This window comes from Sorghum bicolor, chromosome 9 (genome assembly GCF_000003195.3).
Source record: "Sorghum bicolor cultivar BTx623 chromosome 9, Sorghum_bicolor_NCBIv3, whole genome shotgun sequence".
Classification (NCBI taxonomy): Eukaryota; Viridiplantae; Streptophyta; class Magnoliopsida; order Poales; family Poaceae; genus Sorghum; species Sorghum bicolor.
In genome coordinates this window covers 1,269,554-1,286,671 of record NC_012878.2, presented here as the reverse complement: position 1 = coordinate 1,286,671, position 17,118 = coordinate 1,269,554, and the positions used below count along the sequence as shown (strand labels likewise).

The 17,118-nt window shown below is 44.4% G+C and overlaps 1 protein-coding gene across 1 annotated transcript; it reads left to right on the top strand.

Moving 5' to 3' along the window:
* On the top strand, positions 10,923 to 12,100 carry LOC8067335 (cysteine-rich repeat secretory protein 55). The gene has a single exon (XM_002440423.2). It carries the CDS (start codon positions 11,045 to 11,047, stop codon positions 11,951 to 11,953), a length of 909 nt encoding a protein of 302 aa, XP_002440468.1. The 5' UTR covers positions 10,923 to 11,044; the 3' UTR covers positions 11,954 to 12,100.

Below are 17,118 nucleotides of genomic sequence, written 5' to 3'. Positions count from 1 at the left end.
TGATACTCGAGGAAGTCCGTACGCGCGCGCGTGGCCGTTTCGGCCAGCGTCAGCGTGCCACGGAGCCTCAATTCTGGTGTGCACCGAAGGTACGGTGTTCATTGGAGGTTTGTCAACATACTGGATGGAGATTCAAGTACAACTACCAAAGGTGTCTGATGCACACGCACCACATGTGGTGCCGCACCACACCATTCTATTAGAGAGCATCACGATCGAATGGGGCTTCGGAGCTAACATGCTTCAGAGTGGTGTGTACGTACTGGACATACACGTGCACAACAAAGCTCGAGGCAACAACTATTTTTCCAGCCATTGGAGGTATCCGGTGCAGGTGTCCAGTGGCCACTAGAGAGGTCTAGTGTGCATGCAGTCTGTGTAACAAGTAGTAACGGTTGGATTTTTAGGTGGACACTTACAAATATCCCTTGTGACCAGCTTTGGCCACACTTTTGGACCTCCTAACACTTGTGCAAACTGTTTGAGAGCTGAACAACATACTCCACTCACTTTGCATCCACTTGATTCATATTTTGTTGAAATTGGAGAGCGTCTAGTGCATTTATTTCATCAATTTGCATCTCGTGGCACTCTGAGTATGCTGGTTAATTGTTGGAGATTGTCGAGCATCTATTGGTGATTATTGTTGTCGGCTTTGATCATGCTCTATATATAAGGGGCGCTTGTGCTTGTCCTCGTGGAAGATCACGAAGAGCAACTTTAGTGGAATGCCCATGGCTTGTTGTCAAGTGCACCACTTGATTGATTCTTGCGGCACCCAAGTTACGGGTCTAACTTGTCACGCTAGTTGGCACAGGAATCATCATTTGGGGACTTGATGCAACATGAACGAAGGTTGCTGGCAACCAACCAAACCATGTAGATGAATCTTGTGTTCACATCTTGCCATTGATGGTCTTCATACTATACCACTTGCTCTTTACATTTATATTTTGTGCTTGCTTGTCGTGTAGTTGCTTAAGTAGCAAGCAAGATTAGTGTACTACTAGTTATTTTAGTAAGTATTTGTTAGTTTCTTTTGTTAATAATTCTCTAGTATAGCTAGTGCTGTTAGTAGCCCTTTGGGCGGTGTGGTGATCTATAATAAAAGCTACTAGAATTGAGTAAGGCCTTACTTCGTGTGAAATTAGAGTTAGTGCAAAGTAGTTTCTACTACAACCATATTTTGTACCAATCAATTTTGCTCTAGTCTTGTGAGTTAGAGAAATTCTTATAAGCCATTCACTCCGCCTATATCCATTTAAATCTTTTCACCCTACTACCCCTTGCTCTGTCAACCGCCACCCCTGCTTTCCCTATTCTTGCCGCTACCGATGTAGCTCACTCTGGATTCACACCACCCTAGCTTGTCTCTTATTTGTGTCTAGATGCTTTCATTGCAGAGACTAAATAAGAGAGCAAAATGAGATGGTATAAGCAAGAGTGAAATCAGAGTGGGGCCCGAGAACACATGGGTTAGTTTGTTGTGGGACGAATAGATCATTTTTTCTCTTCTCTTTTCTTTGTTCCACCTAAACAAACTATTTTGTTAAAGGTGTCCTTATATTTTTTTGCATTGCATTGCCTTCCAGTTGAGTCTTTGATGAGGCTATAGGTGCGTGACTATACGCGGTGTTGGTGTGTGAACTAACGATCAACACACCAGCAAGTAAATTTATATCAACGTGCCCCCTGATCCGGACGGTGTGCAAAAAGAACACAAGCGATTTATACTGGTTTAGGCAAAGAAGTGCCCTAAGTCAAGTGAGAGGGAGAGATCTTGTATTATCTTGCACCAAAGTTCCTATAGTAGGGGTTGCAAGCTGGACAAGAGAGGGGGTTGCTCCTCAAGTCTTAGGGTGTGTGTGTGTGTGTGAGTGGAGAGAATGTTTTGTTCTCAAGTGAGTTGTGCTCTGTGTCCGCTGAAAGGTCCTAATATGGCTAGAGGGGGGGTGAATAGCCTATTTAAAGAATTCTACAAACTCACTAGAGCAAAAGGTTAGTAAATAACAAAGCGAAGCTTTTTGCTCTAGCTCTAAAGGGGTGTTTGCAAGCCACCTACCCAACAATTCAAGTTGCTAAGATCTCTATGCACACAAGAACTAAGACTTTACAAGTTACACTAGAGAACTAAGCTACACAAGTCAAAGTAAGCAACTAAACTAATTACACTAGTTTGCGGTAAGTAAAGATAAGATGAGATATTTATACCGCCGTGTAGGGGATGAACCAATCACCAATATAAACAATCAAGCACCGGGAGAATGCCAATCAAACACAATTGAGACACCGATTTTTCTCCCGAGGTTCACGTGCTTGCCGGCACGCTACGTCCCCGTTGTGTCGACCAACACTTGGTGGTTCGGTGGCTAAGAGGTGTAGCACGAACCTCGTCCTCACTAGGACACCACAAGAACCTACCCACAAGTGAGGTAGCTCAATGACACGAGCAATCCACTAATGTTGCCTTTGGCTCTCCGCCGAGGTAGGCACAAACCTCTCACAATCACCAAGAGATGGCCACGAACAATCACCAACTCGTGCCAATCCTCCTCCGCTGCTCCAAGCCGTCTAGGTGGCGGCAACCACCAAGAGTAACAAGAAAACCGCAGCCAAAACGATCCCCAAGTGCCACTAGATGCAATCACTCAAGCAAATGCACTTGGAATCACTCCCAATCTCACAAAGATGTATAATCTATGAAGGAGATGAGTGGGAGGTGTTTGCTTAGGCTCACAAGGATGTCAAGTATGTTAGAATGCCAAGAGTCTAAGCCCCAAGCCGGCCAAACACGTATTTATAGCCCCTCAAACAAATAGAGCCGTTGGCTCTTTCACTGGGCAAAACTCGGGGGCACCGGACGCTCACAGGGAGCCACCGGACGCTCAACACCCAGCGTCCGGTGCTCAGCTGACCGCCACGTGTCACTAGCCATTTGAAGTCGACCGTTGCCGCCAACGGCCACTTCGCACGCGCGCCTGCACAGCACCACCGGACGATGGGCACCGGACGGTCCGGTGCTCACCGGACTCGTGCGCAGAGAGTTTGTCAAACTCGCGACCTCACCGGACGCTAGGCACCGGACTCGCGCGCAGAGAGGGTTGTAAAAACCCCTCACACCGGACGCTAACCACCGGACGCTCTCAAAGTGCGTCCGGTGCTTAACCCTAGCAGGGTCAAGCTCACCGGACGCTGAGGCCAGCGTCCGGTGAGTGTTTCTCAGTGAGAAAACACTCCCGCGACTTCTCTAAATTTCCCACCGGCGCAATAGAAAAAATACACTTATTTTTCTCAAAAGCGCCGAACCCATCCTCTCTTAACCCTTCAAACTTCAACTCCCTTCTCAAAGTGTGCCAACACCACAATGTGTAAACCAACATGTGCACGTGTGTTAGCATTTTCACAATCATTTTCTTCGAAGGAGTTAAGTTAGCTCACTAGGTTCTAAATGCATACACATGAACAATGACACCTAGTGGCACTTGATAACCGCTTAGCCAAAGAATTCCCCTCTTTATAGTACGGCTATCTATCCTAAATGTGATCACACCCTCTATGGTGTCTTGATCACTAAAACCAAAACCCTAGGCAATACCTTTGCCTTGATCTCCATAGGGTTTTGTTTTTCTCTTTCTTCTTTTCTAAGTTGAGCACTAGATCATCTTGTGGTCATCACCATGATCATCACTTGCTCCATCACTTGGCATGTACCAACCTTATTAAGTCTACACACACTTAGTATAGAGGTTAGTACTTAGGATTTCATCAATTATCCAAAACCAAACTAGGGCTTTCATCCGCCCTTGTCCTAGAAATGGCCCCCACCCCTTCCCTTTTATAGCCACAAGGGGGCAGGGTTACACACATGTAACTACATCGTATTCCTTATCAGATCTGAGGCCCTATAGTCCTGTCCTGTGGAGGTATGGTGTGGTGTAGTTGGAGGCATGGCATGATGCACTTGAGTGATGGCCTCTGTCCTTTAGGTACTATGGGCGCTGGAGCGATAGGGCTCAGCGTGCCCGTCCCTGTAGACGATGTGTCGAGCCATGCTGGTCCCTGTGAGAGGCGTGCTTGATCCTTTAGATGATGTGTCGAGCCCTGCTCGTGTCGGGTACCATAAACCGGGGTACCCAAACTAAAAACGCAAAAAGACGAAGACTGCTTTTTAAGACAAAGGTCAATGCCCAAATCACCTAAAAGGCACTCCTAGATTGTGCCAGAACCGCTCTCTTTCAAGCCTAGGATAGCCTCGAGCAACAGGGACCGCTCTCCGACTCGCCTGGGGCTGAGACTCAAGCCTCGAGCGATTTCTTTGATTCGCCCGAGCCTAAGCCTCGGGCGAATTCTCTGCCAAGCCTGAACCTTGACTAAGATCCCCTATTCGCCCGAGCTTCCCGCGCACGACAATCGTACCGCCGATGGGACGTGGGGCATGCCCTTGTGCCCATGCTACGAAGGTAGTGAATGGCGCTCGCTGTGCTACCTACTCCCAGCACTATTGCCACGGAGCCCACCAATATTTCTATACGCAGGTTAGGGGAAGAGGCCTCGGGAGCTAGCCTTGGCGTGGAACGGGGCTCGGCACGGGAGGAACAGGGTTCGACATGGTAAACACAGGGCTAGGCGTCATGTCTACAGTGTCAAGGATGGCTCGACATGATCAATAGAAGCCACTATGCCGTGTCCATGATCACTACAGCTCCAGGAATGGAGCACCTCACCATCACCACATGACACCATACCATGCCCTATATCCCAGATGGATTCATGGTACTGTAAGCACTAACGCATGTAAACTCTTTCTCCCCTTGAGGCTATAAAAAGGGATGTAGGGTCCCATTCAGAAGATGTGCACACATCAGCAACACAACCACACACACACACCAATACTCAATCACACCACTAGCCAAGACCTAGGACACACTCCCTCTCTCACAACCTGCTTGTAACCCCTACTACGAGTATCTCAGTACACGATAATACAAGCTCTCTCCTCATACTGGACGTAGGGCTTGTTTGGCCTGAACCAATATAAACTCTTGTGTTCTCTCTGCATCACCATCTGGGTTTAAGGGCACGCATACTCATCTCACTTGCTAGTGTCTGAACCACGAGTCTAGACACCAATAGTTGGCGCGCTAGGTAGGAGCCTTCTACGTGTGATACCTTTTCCTCCTGGCCCGGCCCAGCCGTGCCCGTTCCTGGGCCACGAAGTCGGCCTGTAGTGCCGGCCCGGGCACGGCCCGCTCCAACGGGCGGCACGGCAACGGCATCGCTTAGCCGTTGGATGAGGGAGGAGCGAGGACAACCATTGGATTTAGGGCGACGGGGCTGGCCATATATAAGCCGGCCGCTGCGGCCGCTCCCTCCCCAAACCCTAGATCCTCTCAGTCTTCTCTCTCACGCCGCTCCTCGTGCCTGTTCACATCTCGCTGGTCGCTCCTTGCCCGCAGCGGCGTAGCCCACTTCGTAGCTCGCTCGTCGCCCTCTCGCTCTCTCCCTCATCACCGTTCCTTGCTCCGCCGTATCCATAGTGAACTCCGGTGGGTAAGAGGTCGCATTTGGTGGGTTTCATCCTCAATCTCGACGCTCTCCCCTCCTCTCTGCCCTCAATCTCCCTCTTCTATATCAGATTTGGTGGTTCCCGCCCTCAATATGCATCTGTTCCCTTGTTCTTGATCCCTGAAAGTCTATTCCTCCCCGACAGCTCCCCGTCTTTTGTTTGTCATTCTCATCGCCAGCTAGCGCACCCTCCGGGGCTCCAGTCTCTGTTGAGGTACCGGGGGTGTGCTCACGGTTCTTCCCGTCGTTTCTGGTGCTCCGGCTGCAGAGGTAATCCCTAACCCTAACCCTAATCCCTAACCCTAACCCTAATCCCTAATCCTAACTACTTGTTCTGTTCCCTTGTTCATTGTTGTAGCCGTCGAGGTACCGGAGACGGCAAGGATGGCCCTAGGCGACGATGAATGCGAGTTTGATCACTCGCAGAACGATTTAGGTGCTGATGTGTTTTAGGTGCTGAAAGAGTATTTAGGAGTTGAAAGAGTATTTAGGTGCTGATCTGTTTTTGCATCAAAGATGTGCTTGTCATATTATTAACATGATTATTAAGGTGGCATTGGTTGCTGTTACTCCTCTCATTGACAACTTTAGAACTGCAATCTCTTTTTTGAACTCATCTAATCAAAGAATTGCTGCATACAAGAGTTATTGCATTGCTTAATTTGTTAGACCTAGGAAGTTCTCACTAGACATGGATGTGAGGTGGAACTCCAGCTACCTTATGCTGAAAACATTGTTACCTCATAGGAGTACTTTTAGTACTTTTATTGAGGCTAATTATCCTAGAGCACCTGGTGGTCCTTTCTTGTTGACTGATGATCACTGGAAAATGGCTGAGAAGATGTTACAATTTCTTGAACTGTTTTATAACTCCACTGTTGATTTATCTGGTGTGTACTATCCTACTTCTCCACTTATGATTCATCATATTGTAAAGATTGCTATTCACCTGCATAAATACCAACATGATGAACACCTAAGAGTTGTTGTGCAGTCTATGATTGACAAATATAATAAATACTGGAAGAACATACCTGATCTTTATTCTATTGCATTCATACTAGATCCAAGAGCTAAGATGAAGGGCTTTACCAAAGTGCTTAGAAAGTTAAATTCTCTTTTTAATGTTGATTACACCAATAAGTTGCTGGACACAAGAGCTCTTCTTTTCAAAATGTATAACAGGTATGATGCAATGCATGGCTCTGTTAGGCTCAAAAGGGTTGTTCCTGCTTCCCTTTCTGGTAAGAAAAGAACAGCTTGGGCTGACATTTATGATGATGATGAGCTTGACATTGGGGTTGGCTGTGCTTCCCTTCCTCCTAATCTTGATGAATCAAGGGGTGTATCTGCCACTTCTTTACTACAGGCAGCTTCTGCTGCTAACTCTAGTGAGCTTGCCACTTACCTGGACTCGGACACGATGAGCCAGTTAGATGATGACTTTGACCTCATGCAATGGTGGCATGAGTATAAGCTTACTTATCCTGTGCTTTCTATTCTTGTAAAAGATGTCTTTACTGTGCCTGTGTCAACCATCTCTTCAGAATCTACCTTTAGCACTAATGGCAGGATCATAGAGGAGCGTCGCCGAAGGCTGAATTCTGAGATTGTGGAGGCACTTACATGCATAAAAGACTGGGAGAATGCTGAATCAAGACTGCAGCACATGATGGAAGATAAAGAGCTGGAAGAGGCCTTTGAAGCACTTTATCTTGATATTGATTAAGTTTCCCATTTATGTAATGGTTTTGTAATAGTTGTTAAGACATGGAAATACTGGATGATGGATGTAATGAACCTATGAACAATATTTAGAGCAGGTTGTACTCTTTTCCTATTTAGGGTTTCTCACAAGGGTGAGTTTTACCTAAACAGGTTTTTAATGAGGCAGCCACTGCACAGCTCCTTTTTTAATTAGTTTTAGTTTCACAACTTGCCTGGTTCTTTGCTTGCTGATTTTTCCTTGATTTTTCCTTGAATTCTGTGTTTTTGTAAAATCAGTACCAGGGCCGGCACGAACACGTTTGGCTAGTGTGCCGGCACGGCACGTTAGGCACGGCTTAGACTCTTTAGAGCCATGCCTGGGCCAGCATTACGGCACGGAGGCACGCCATGGCACGACACGCTTCTTATACCGTGCTTGCCGGACCGTGCCGTGGCGTGCTCAGCCGGGCTAGAGCCATGTAGTGCCGTGTGCCGTGCCAGCACGTTTGGAAATCTTTACCCGCTTGCAACAACTCTCGAGCTCTTTGCGTCGGAACAAGTCAGACTCTAAGAGACGTCCAGGATGATCCATCTTCTCAACTTCATAAACCAGCAGCAGCATATCGCGCATCAAATAATCCTCCTTGGGTGGCACCAGCCTGGTTTCTTGTGAAAATAACTTTTCTACTAGGGTGTCGCCAAAGCAGCCTCGGATCCTCTCAAGATTCAACCTCTAGCTGAGGTCACTAATCTTGTCAAGCATCGAATCCAAGCGCTTCTCCATCGCCTGATCCTCTGCCCAACTAGGACCCTTCGCCTTCTTCTTCTTCCTCGCCTCCTTCGCCATCGGCTTCGCCTCCACCTCCGCCTCCGCCATGGTGGACACGGAAGATTGGGGAAACTTTTTCTGGGGGAAACAAGAAAGAGCGCTGCCGATCTGCCCCGCTTTATTTATCCTCGATCTTTCGGGTGGACCTGGACTAGGTATTCCTTCCAATTCCAAGCCCAACAAGGTAACGATACTTTACCGGCCTATGCCATAATTGCTCCTATTCGGCCCAATAAATCTCCGGGCCCAATGCTAAGTGCAGTTTATTTTCTTTTTAGATGGAGATTTTCATTCATGATAATATTATGGGGGACGAAGTTTCCACCTACTGGAAAATAATAATAATGATACCACAATATAATGACTCCACGATGCTGATGATGTTTGTCACTGGCCATTCACAACACAACCCATGCATGTCGATCGCCACGTCGCCATGCTCCGCGCTTCCATCAAGTTCATTTTGTTTCACTGCTCGAAATATATATTTTTTTAAAAAAACTAATGTCTCCATCCATCCCTGACGCCGGTGTGAATACTACTGGTAGACTAGCTCGTAGTAGTTGTTTAGTTGACAAAATCTTTAGGATTAATTTCGCTATTATAGCATTTTCGTTTTTATTTAACAAATATTGTCTAATCGTGAAGTAACTAGGTTTAAAATATTCGTCTCATGATTTACAGGTAAATTGTGCAATTAGTTTTTTGTTTTCATCTATATTTAATATTTTATATATGTGCTGTAAGATTCGATATGATGAGAAATCTTGAAAATTTTTTGGTTTTTGTTGGGAACTAAATAAGGCCAAATATATCTAGCTAGTTTGTCATCTGTCGGCTCCACGTCGGCACTGCACAATGCACGTCGTTGTCCATCTAGAAAGAAAGAAAGCGTTGACTGGCCAGTGACGCTGCATGCACTGTACAGCCTGAGTGCGGGAGTGCTGTGCTTGCTGCTGCTCGACCTAGGGCTTGTTTAGTTCCGAAAATTTTTTGGAAATAGACACTGTAGCACTTTCGTTTGTATTTGACAAATATTGTCCAATCATAGATTAACTAGACTTAAAAGATTTGTCTCGTCAATTTCGACCAAACTGTACAATTAGTTTTTATTTTCGTCTATATTTAATACTCTATGCATACGTCTAAAGATTTGATGTGACGGGGAATGTGAAAAATTTTGCAACATTTTTTGGAAAGTAAACGAGGCCCTAACCAAGTGTTGCTTGGTCAGTCAACTAATAACCTGCAATCTAGTGAAGTCGACTCCTGCTGGCCACCAGGTCAACAAAAGCTGCACCGATCTTTGCTAATTTCAGTCATTTTAACTGGTCTAAGGCCTAGCTTGTTTAGTTCAAAAAAATTTACAAAATTTTTCAGATTTCTCGTCGTATCGAATCTTTAGACACATACATAGAACGAAAATAAAAACTAATTATACAGTTCACTTTTAATTTGTGAGATGAATCTTTTGAGCCTAGTTAGTCCATAATTAAATAATATTTATCAAATACAAACGAAAATACTATATTGTTCATTTTGCAAAAAAATTTTGAAACTAAACAAGGTATATGCCATGCATGCTACATATATGTTAATTAATTACATAAAGATCTACAGCTAGCATTACAACTATTCAACATGGTGTGATATATACTACTCCATCCGTCCCAAAATAGATATTATTCTCGTTTTCCGAGAAGTCAAACACTTTTAAGTTGGATCAAATATATCATTAGATAGATCGTTAAATATATTTTTCTAATAAAACTTATTTAGAGATATAAATGTTGTATGTATTTTCTACAAACTTAGTGTTAAAGTTGAGAAAAATTAACCTAGACGTATCCCATAATGACATCTATTTTAGGATGGAGGGAGTATACTCAAAGGTTTTTTACATGTTTGCACTGTTGTCGCCCGTGCATTTTACCACAGCTAGAACGTACGACGACTAGTAATACCTGCCATGTGTTCATCAGTAGAAAGATCAAAATATTACACGTTAAGCTTGCTTGTGGATTGGGTTTGTCTCGTTTTTTTCGGAGGAAAGCAGAACAGGTCATCATCCTAGAATCCATTCATCTCGAACGATCGTAACATGCACTGAATTACATGCATCGATGATCGATGAGCATGACTTGCTCTCCCTTGGAGCTAGTCTTGGTTAGCAAAATTTGCATGCTGCGTGCATGTCCATCTACCCAAGCAAGCTGGTGCAGGCAGGGCATCTCTGATCCATTCATCTCGATGATCGATGCATAAAGAATAAAATGATCAGCAGAGGCAGACCAGACCTAGCTCCTGTCTCGGAGTTGGAGCTGGTCTTGGGCCTTGTTTAGACGCAAAAAGTTTTTGAAGTTTAACACTGTAGTATTTTGTTTGTATTTTGTCCAACTATATACTAACTAGGCTCAAAAAATTTATCTTGCGAATTATAGGTAAACTGTATAGTTAGTTATTTTTTATCTAATATTAATATTTCATACATAAGTCCAAAGATTCGATGTGATACAAAATCTTATAAACTTTTTGAATTTTAGGTGCATCTAAAGGAGCCTCTGGTTGAGAAATGAGAAGAGTCCAAAGACAAATTCTGCGTCATGCATGTTCATCAGTCCAAGCAAGCTGCAGGGCATGCAGCCATGCAGGCGACTCGTCTTCCTGTTCTAGAAACTGGAATTGCTAGCTAGCTATGGACATACTCTAGTTGACATTATCTTCACAAGTTGCCCTCGATCTGCGCCATGTGCTGTGGAGCACGTCTCACTGGAACACTGGGCCCATCCATATGCATCCCATGGCCATGCCCATTCTCGTCTCGCCACAGCCATACATTCAGTCAACTATGGCCGGCGCTGTGGCTGCGTATATCTCGATCTCGCCGCCAATCGCTAGTCCTCGCCATGCATAACTTATCAACGCCACCACCATCCCCCATATATGTGCATGCAACCAAACAAACCAATCGACAGCCCTGAGCAGGAGGAAGACGACGACGAGTCGACGACGACATCCGCCCCACAACCCACAAAAACCAGCATGGCTCCATCGTCGACAGTGCTGCTCGCCGCCGCGGTCGTAGCGTTAACGTTGGCACCGCGGCCGAGCTTGGCCGTGGACCCGGTGAGCACGTACTGCGCCAAGAACTTCACCGGCGGGCAGACGCAGGCGAGCATCAGTTCGGTGCTCGCCACGCTAGTCCCGCGCGCCTCGACGGCCTACTACGCGACGGCGATGGCCGGCACCGGCGGCTCCACCATCTGGGGCCTGGCGCAGTGCCGCGGCGACATCTCGTCGTCCGACTGCGCGCGCTGCCTCGCCGCGGCGGCGCGGCAGGTGGCGTCGTCGTGCCGGGGCCAGGCGGACGCGCGGGTCTGGTACGACTACTGCTTCCTCCGCTACGACGACGCCGACTTCGTCGGCCTGCCGGACACCGGGCACACGCTCATCCTCATCAACACCATGAACGCCACCGGCGACCTGGCCGCGTTCGACCGCGCCGAGCGGAGCCTCATGGCGCGCGTCGCGGAGACGGCCGGTGACCCCGCCAGCGCCGGGCTCGCCAGGAAGACGGCGAAGTTTGGGTCGGAGGGGACTACCATCTACGGGCTCGGGTGGTGCACCAGGGACATCGCCGCCGCGGATTGTGGGCTCTGCGTGGCGCAGGCGGTGGCGGAGCTCCCTAACTACTGCAGATTCCGGAGGGGATGCCGCGTGCTCTACAGCAGCTGCATGGCGCGCTACGAGACCTACCCCTTCTTCTTCCCCGTCACCGGCGACGACGACGACGTCGCGGCTGCCTCCTCCCACGCCGGCGAGTACGAGACTGTCATCTTGAACCACAAATAGTAGTTTCTCGTTCAAGTGTACGCTTATCAATCGTGCGCTAGCTATATATATCACTTGTACTGAATAATTTTACTGAATGATATTTTGATGACGGAAATTGTTGCAGAAATTGAATTAATCAAAATGCAAGAATTTTCCAGTGCCGCACGATCGAAGTGTATCTTTCTATCGTGTGCAAAGTGGTGGCACGCAAAATGGCTAGAGATGGAAATAGTTATTTGCTGTGCTAGTCAAACTCAAACCTTTTACAACATGGTGCTTCCGCCGTCATCCAACCACATCAATCGGTCGCTATACAAAGTGGACGCGGCACTAGTAAAAAAAACCTCTACGCTGGTGGTGGAGCAAAACGGTTTCAATTAAACAACGTTTGTAGAAAGAAATTGGTTTGCTCGACTCAAAAACCGTTTATGAAAATCAATTTTCACTGACGGCATGTAGGAATGGTGCATTTCCACAGGTGGTTTCTTAAGAAACCCGCTAGTGAAAATTAATTTTCACAGACAGAGAAATAATGTATTTCTACATGCGGTTTTCTCACTAAAAATCATATTTTTATAGGCGGTTTATTAAGAAAATCGCATGTAGAAATAGTTTGAAATTGAAGTTTTTGAGTTTTTCAAATGACCTCATTTGAAAAAACCACCAAAATGAAAGTTGTAGATCTCAAAAAGTTATAAAACTTTGTGGTTGATATTTTTTTTCATTTGAAATCATCTTGTCGTTGAAAACTACGTTTGAATTTCTTAAATTTAAAATACAAATTTTGTAAATGACTTCGGATGAAGAAACTACCAACATAAAATTTGTAGATTTTGAAAAGTTATGAAACTTTGTAGTTGACAACTTTTTCATTTAAATCTGTTTAGTGCGTCAAAACAATCAATGTATGTTCGATTTAGGATAATATGTGGGGAGCTCAACTCTAATATAAACACAGCTAGGTGGTGGGTGGAGTGATAGAGGTCTAGAGGAGGTTACACGTGAGGGCGAAGTCTTAGATTTGAATCCCATCGGTCGCGAAGCGCGCGATTTTACACGAAAAGATGAACAACTAGCCTAGGCTTTCCTACGGATTAAAAAAAAATTTTCATATTTTTAAAAGCTGATTTTATATTTTCTAGAAAAATGTTTCTACCGGTTGTTTTCTTAGCAAACCGTCTGTGAAAATAAACTTCCATATGCATTTCTCAGTTATCCGCCTGTGGACAAAAAAATTTCCACAGGCTACCAGCGCCGCCTGTAGAAAGAGGTTGCGAACCGCCTGTATAATATGTCTATGTACTAGCGTGGGTCAACCCTTTTGGGGCATTTGCATTTATGTACACACACTGTGGCCTTATTTAGTTTACCCTAAAATCTAAATTTTTTTCAAGATTTCGTGTTACATCGAATCTAGCGGCACATGCATAGAACATTACATATAGATAAAAAATAACTAATTGTACAGTTTGGCTGTAATTTTTTTAAGCCTAGTTAGTCCATAATTAGACAATGATTACCAAATAAAAATAAAAATGCTACAGTACTTAAAAACTTTTCACCTCCCCAACTAAACAAGGTCTGTATCATTCTCATAGAAAAGGTTTTCCTTTTATATTTAAATTAAAAACTTTATTGAAGTACTGTACTCCCTATATATTGAGGACCCAAATGGCAATCAGAAGAGGGTGAAACCACGGCCGTTAAACATTTTTTTTACTGAGAAAAAGTTTGGCCTATATCCATGTTACAACCCAACGGGAGTTGTTATATTACAGATATTTGAATTTTTAGAATGTTTCGGGCAACGATCTTATACAAACAACCAACACAACTAAAAACAATGACAAAATTACATGTTGGCCCTAGAGAAGTTTATTAAATTATCACAGAAGCAAAGCGATAAATCAGGAATTAATTATAAGCAACTCACTAATTAGCTAGCTAACATAATTAAGATTCAATAATCAAACATGCTTTAAATAAAACTAATATTTGATTCTCAGCTTATTATGCAATTAATCTAGATATGATGACCAACATTGTTTCATACAAGTATGAGAGACTAAGCTGGAACTACAAAGACGAGCATGCAAGCAGCATGTAAAATTGTCAAGTAAACAATGCATGCTCCTCACGTACACCCTTGAACAAACGGCTCAAGCAAAAAGGCATCATGTGCAGCTGCTGGTAGGTAAAACATGCTCTACATACTAAATCGAGACAGGAAAACAGAGTGCTATGCAAAAGAAGAATTAAGCTAATAATTACTAGCACAGGAAGATCAGGAGCCAAAGAACTAAAAATGTTCAGCATGATATCTGAAACAAACTGTTGTCGTCGACCACCAGAGGGAAAAATGTTATGCTGCTGCCGAGGCAAGAACACGACAAATATGTGTTAGGAATGATCCTGAGCTCGTCAATGATCGAGCCATGCGACCGAGTCTTAAGGAGCTTAACAACGCTTACTAATCTAGGCCTAGACTAGTAAGCTTCTTTCCCTCCTGTACAAAACTCACAGCAGGTTTCCACCCGGCTTTCATTATCAAAATGTTAGAATTTTCCTATTGTTTTTTAAGTAGTAATAAAACACTACCACTGGTCATAATACCTGAGAATCTCACTAGCTGTGTAAACATATTTACACAGACTGTTTGGGTCCTAAAGCCATCTTCTTTTTTCCACCGTGCCTGCTCATTTCCAACCGTTGATAGAAAAAAGGGTGCCACCAGTAGAAACACCGGCTGTACTAGTGTAGGAGACTCTTAGTAGGAAAACTTGTACGAAAATTTGGATGTTAAAATATTAGGAGAACTCTATCTCACTATGAGAAATTTAATATTTTGGTTGTGTTTCACTAGTCGTGGAGATGGACAGCTTTGAAAAAATTACTCACTTGCCACTGGTTATGTCACGAATAGGATAGAGGGGGAAAATTACTCACCTACCACTGGTCGTGACATGCAACATCTACATCGTGACTGTCCTCACTCGTGCAACTAGGGTTCCCCGAGGCCGGCCACCGCCCCCGGTGTTGCCCGAGGCTAACCGTGGCCCCGCGGCTGCTGTATTCGAGGCCGGCCACCGCCTCGTCGGCGTCAACCTCACTTCCACATGATGGGTTTCATCTGGCATGGCGGTTCATGCTGCTCAGCATCGCCGTCGTCCCAAACATCGACTTCGCCGACTGGTTCTACATGGTACACGCATTAGCTTCAACTCCAAGACCCGGCCCACGAAAGTGAGGCTAATGGGTCATAAGGGCCGGCCTCAGAGTATATAATTGATCGATAGGGCCAGGATCTATTGACCTAATGGGTAAGGTGGGTCGACCTATTTGTCATATAATGAGCTTTTTCCTTTAATTTACTAGCCTTCTAATGAACATAGTTGTTCATGTTTTTAACCAATCTTGGAAGTACATCGATGAATATTATATTTTGAGAGTGAAAACAGATAAAAATAAAATCACGGTTCACTTGGAAACTTACTAAGTTTGATCAATGCATTGCTAATAATAACCATAATATATGTTACCCCTGTAACAACTAATTTATCGTGCATGCGTTTTGATGTTATGCAAAATTGCAAACTGTTCTTTTAAATCACACTTGGCCATCTCTCCTCACTCAGGTACGCGCTTGGCCAATCAAACGCTCGCTCTGCAGTGCAAGAGCATGCACTGATGACAGCATGGTAGAAGGAGCAATAAATGGCGTGCGTGTTTTCATGTCCGTAAAAAATGGGGCTCTCTATTACCGGAGACACATGAAGAATTTTTAACTCTCTATTGCCTTCATTCTTGTAAAAAATATTAATAGTTTCGTGTTATATAATAAGTAAAAAGTTTATTGTGTGGACCCTTAATTATTACCCATTGGTCAATGAGGCCATATAGCCTTTTGATGGCGTTGAGTCGGTCCATTCCCATCTCCCATACAATAATACAACCGCTCATACAGGCACGTACTATTTCCGGGAACGTTTTCCATGCCAACAAATGGAGATGGCTAGCTAGCTAGGTGAGGAAGATAGCAGTGGAGTGTGGGCTCTAGCTCGCCTCGGTCAAAGACTCCAATTATGCAGCTTTCATTTCGACCGACAAAAAATCCAGAGTCTTCCGAAGGCGGTTTTTTTATATACGTTCATGACACATGCTCATGCTCTCCTAATCATTCGCTTTGAGAAGTGTATAAATATATATCTCAAAATAATTTTATATTGAAATATATATTTGTATATTTTTCAAAGCGAATATTTGGAGCCCGCGTAGTATTTTTTTTTAAGTATATATGTGCTCGCGTACTACGTGATTCACGCACGAATGATACAGGATTGGCCGCGAGCGCATATCCGGCTGCCCGCAGGTACGAAACTCGATGGCTACTCTTCACATGCATGCATGCATGCAGTCCTCCTCGCAATTGTTCTGTCGTCCTTTATGCAGGCATGCATGCATGCATGCTTTCTATGAATCGGTCCGGCTGTGACGTCCACGTCCAGGACAATATGCTACACGCACAACGCACTGATCGTTATGCATGTGAATCACGTATCTGATTGTCATGTACTTACCCGGGGCTGATTGTCATGCATGTGAATCACGTATACCTGAGGAGTTGCATGCATTCCAGACCTCCTTCTGTGCATTCAATTCAGATCTGAATACTGGATATCAAGTGTAGTAGATTACTACAAGATATGGAGATTGCGAAAAATTAAAACTGAAATTAAATAGAGATGTCATGGATAATTTACATTAAGAGGTTGAAAGTCAGTGTGGCATATATGTCTATTAGTGAAAGTTGATGCGGATAATTAGTGCAACATGCATGATGTGGATGTCTTGCGTGTCGAGATAGAATTTAAGATGATGTGGATAGCTTGCATCAAGAAGTTGGAAGTTTGTGGCATGACATAGCTATTATTGAAAGATTATGTGAATGTCTTGCATGTTGGGATCGGTACAACTTGAGATGACATAGATAACTTGCATTAAGAGGTAGAAAGTTAGTGGCATGACATGTCTATTAGTAAAAGATGATATGGATGTCATACATGTTGAGATAGAACTTGATGACATGTATAACTTGCATTAAGACATTGAAAGTTAGTGATATGTCATGACTATTAGTGAAAGATAATGTGGATGTCATGTTGAATTAGAACATGTAGTGGGGA

What these genes read in the sequence shown, in the direction of transcription:
- LOC8067335 (XM_002440423.2), top strand. Translation starts at nt 11,045, where the DNA reads ATGTGCATGCAACCAAACAAACCAATCGACAGCCCTGAGCAGGAGGAA.